General features: G+C 35.5%; 1 protein-coding gene across 1 annotated transcript in view; it reads right to left on the bottom strand.

Annotated features, from left to right (window-relative positions):
• LOC105157524 (signal peptidase complex catalytic subunit SEC11C) overlaps positions 1-3,578 on the bottom strand; it is a gene marked incomplete in the record, with an annotated part of 3,812 nt that extends 234 nt beyond the window's left edge. The window contains 8 exon segments of the mRNA XM_011073925.2: positions 1-116; positions 213-270; positions 558-645; positions 774-819; positions 1,027-1,062; positions 1,780-1,851; positions 2,469-2,581; positions 3,417-3,578. Coding sequence (XP_011072227.1) covers positions 66-116; positions 213-270; positions 558-645; positions 774-819; positions 1,027-1,062; positions 1,780-1,851; positions 2,469-2,581; positions 3,417-3,495 — 543 coding nt within the window.

The raw sequence follows: 3,964 nt of genomic DNA, 5'->3' as shown, positions 1-3,964 counted from the left end.
GTAGTTAACCTCAGAACTCAGTCCAACAAAACTAATGAGTCTGTTCTTTGAGAGCTTTCCTTCTGTTAATCATTCGATGTAATGGCAAGCAAACCTAGTACACTGATAAGAACGTACTGCAAATTTTCAATGTCAGCATCATTTTTCATGGCAGCCGATATGATTTTTATGTGATATACTTCAGAAAAGCACAGGTTAAAAGAATTGCAAACCTTTATGATAGGCTTTTCAGTCATAATGATGGTGGCCCAGCCGACGTATGGCAAGAAACTGTAGAAGAATGGTGAAGGTGTTAGTTTTTGTTCTCTTTTACCGTCTCAATCAGACAGAATGATCCTAGATATTAGCAAATGAGAATCCACATCATCTGATTTATCCTCCATTTGTGTTTTCCATGGGACTTTAAGAGGTCGTCTTGCTCAAAATATACAGTACCACTCAAGTGGATCTGGTTCAAAATTCTAGTTGGAAATGTTCACAGTTGCAATGATCCGTTAAGAGATGGATGCATGCCAAGAAATGAAGTTATAAGTAGAAGACGCAGATATAGGTTTTACCCGACAGCTCTTCCCATGATGTGGTGCCGCTGCAGCCAGTATTGATCAGGAGCATATAAGGGTATGTCGTCGCCTTCATTGTTATCCCCTAAGATGAAAAGCGAATTGGAATCGCAAAGTGAAAATCAAGGTGACGGCAGGGATTGAGAGATGCTCAAAATGACATAACTGTGTTGTAAGACAGTAAGCATTAGAGATGCTGATAAAGTTTGGCACCTTTTGTCAAGATATCAACTTCTCCTGTATCTTTCCTTTCATGAACCTATGATGAAATACGAAAAGAAATATAAGTATTTAGGATATAAAGTCTAAGATAAACCCCCAAAAGAAGAGCCCCACAAATATGAGCAGTTGTTAAAAATTGAATAAGTACTAAGGTATATCATATCAAACTAAAAGGAGAGTATGAATATGATGGTTTAACTTACCAACTTATTTGAACAAAGCCTCACACATAATGATTGTTTACCTTAATTACGCGGTGGACAATTGGAATATCACGACCCTGAAAATAAATGACGATGGAATGTGAAAAGATTGGATTGAGAAAGCAATACAAAGAAGAAAGGGCAAAGATACACGACACTACTCTGTTTTAAAATTTCATGCACAAATATTATGGACATACGTATTTCTTAACATCTACAAAGAAGAAATGGAAAATGCATTAAACTTTAATCCTATAGACTCTTTATTACACAAGGTCAGATCCTAGATTAACTGCATGCAAGAATTTTGGGAGGGAAGTATGCAATTTTGTAGGCATAGCAATCTCAATGGAGATGCTAGGTTGTTAATGAAGACGAGAAGGAAAAGAATGGCTTCAAATCACAATGCTTTGAGTTTCTATGGCTATGACTATGTGCATCAGATATGTTTCATTAACCAGACTGAATAAGAAAGTGATCCACCAGGTTGTTTCTGTCAGCTTTTACTCAATTATTCATGTCACTTAAAAAGGAACTATAAGCATGACCAAAAGAACAAGGGTGCTTCAATAAAAAAGAATTATGTCAATGTTCAGAGAAACCATCAGTATCAGTGTGCTTCCTGTGTTTCTCGACAATTCGGCGTAACTCCATGGCAATGGCTACTGATGTAGAACTACATCAACATAACTATAAAAATATTCAGTTTACAGAGGTGGAGTTGCTTTTATCTACTGTAAACGAATACGAGAAAAATTACAACAGGACGAGAAGAAAAAATGAAATAAGCTTACATCAATATTGTATACAACAATTTCGCCTACTCGAATGGGATCTCGGCTCAAGTACAAGAAAAGAATGTCTCCCTGTAGATGAAATTTTGTAAGTACGCACATACACCAGCGGAGGGAAGAGAAAAACAATCGACTCTTTTATGCTTCTAGGATATTGATACACATAGATACTCGGAAAGGCTATCATTTCTTATCTATCTTTTAAAGTGCAACTCTTGCTTAATCTTCAGACAGATAAAGTATCACCAGCCTCAAGTAAAAGCATACAAAGGAGGGCAAAAATAACAGAATATAGACAACATTTACATGAATTTATATAAGAAGCAACGCTGAAATTGTCTATGAAATAGGGCTCTTTGCAGCACGTATACAAATATGAGGTCAATAATCAGTTGCATATGATGCATTTAAGATCCAGGACTTAGTAAGGAAATGAAAGAAAAAAGAAATGTACACATGATTCCTACCATTTTCCTTTACAACAAAATAAGGATAACTTTTAAGACATTTTTAAATGCAATATAATAAGATAATATTATATTTCTATGCGATCATTTCCAGCCAAACAGAAAATGTTTTAACTTCTTATCGTTCTCCATGCTAGATTCCTAGACCCAAACAGAGCCATGGGTATCCGGAAAGTAGGTTCTTTGGAGAACAGAAACATATTTTGAAGATCGGAAGCTGACCCTACTAAATCCAGGTTCCATGCTTTCAGAAAGAACGACGACAACAGGGGATTCACTTCCAGTAACACACATCAATGTCTTCCATATCATCAGTGCAGATGCAACAATCATACCTGAAGTCAAAAAGAAAACAAACAAGAAAAAATACTTAGTGCCATAAAGAACCTTAGCGCTTCTTGATAAACCTTCACAATCAAAATACTGTAGATGTATATGCAAGAACAAGCATCATTATAAGGTTCTATTTTATTCAAAGATCGATTCTTTTTTTCATCCACGAGAGGATTGTAACTAGATTCATCAATCTTTTCACATAGTATTCCTTTTTAGTATCAGAATCATTCCACCATCCCCAGCAATAAAATTCAAATGGCATGTATTCTCAAGCATATTTAATCCTGAAACAACATTAACAATTTTTCAAGTACAACAATTTTTCAAGTACTCACTACACTAAAATGTGCCTCATGCTTCCTCTTTTCTTTTCTTTAATTTTCCAACCCACAAGATGCTAGTTCTAATTTCCAGCCACCTTACGGTGCCAAATAAGCTTTCTGACGACATAAATACATAATCACATCTGACATTTAACCAATACATACGGTCTTCAACCCATAACACCATATCCTCAGAGGTAAAACTAAAAATAATGAAGAATACTCAGTCTTTCCTTCTCTTTAAATCAAAATTCCATCAAGATTAAACTTTTATCCAAGGAAGACTAAGATTAACATCATAAGCAATGGATTAAACCCCAAAACCACACTGCCCAGAACTCAATCCCCATTTCTTGGGCCTTCCAAAGTCACCATCATTAAGCATTTGAGCACCCATACATGCGTCCCACAAAGACTATTTCAATACCGAAATAAATACCAAAAAAAGAAATGCGTGTGCTTATGAATGCTAAAGATGGAGAAGAAAGAGAAAGAGTTAAAAGAAAGAAACCAAGGCTGACTGCCTGATGGAGGGCCTGCCGGATTTTGAAGGATTTAATCGAAGCAACGCTCTCTTCGATCCAACCCATCTCCTCAGCTTCTCTCCACTCCAACAGTGAAAATCTTGCGAATTGGAAATTAGGACAGATAAAAAACGCAGGGAACCGTATTCTGAAAACTGAAAAGTGCAGTGTTGACGACACTAACGAACTCTCATTGGCCAGGCCATAAACCTATGACTCAGGCAAGGTGATGACTCGGATGCCTACATGACATTACTATTCAAGAATTGCTCCAAATGCATTTTGATAAAAAAATGGGAATATAAGAAAAGTGGGAGGAAAAACAAATTATATAAGAGACAATTTGATATTTGTTTACGAGGGAGAGAGGCAGTAAAAGTAAAATTTGATGTATATGAAACTCCTCCAAACTTTAATTTTATTTTCGTTTAAAATTGAACGGAAAAATGAAAATATATAGCCAAAAAGACAAAAAAAATATATTTTATTTTTATTTACTATATTGCTTCTGTATATGTATATATAATTTCTCAAA

Source organism: Sesamum indicum, linkage group LG3 (assembly GCF_000512975.1).
Source record: "Sesamum indicum cultivar Zhongzhi No. 13 linkage group LG3, S_indicum_v1.0, whole genome shotgun sequence".
NCBI lineage: Eukaryota > Viridiplantae > Streptophyta > Magnoliopsida > Lamiales > Pedaliaceae > Sesamum > Sesamum indicum.
The sequence above is the reverse complement of the archived record's forward strand: the minus strand, read 5'-3'. Positions and strand labels throughout refer to the sequence as shown.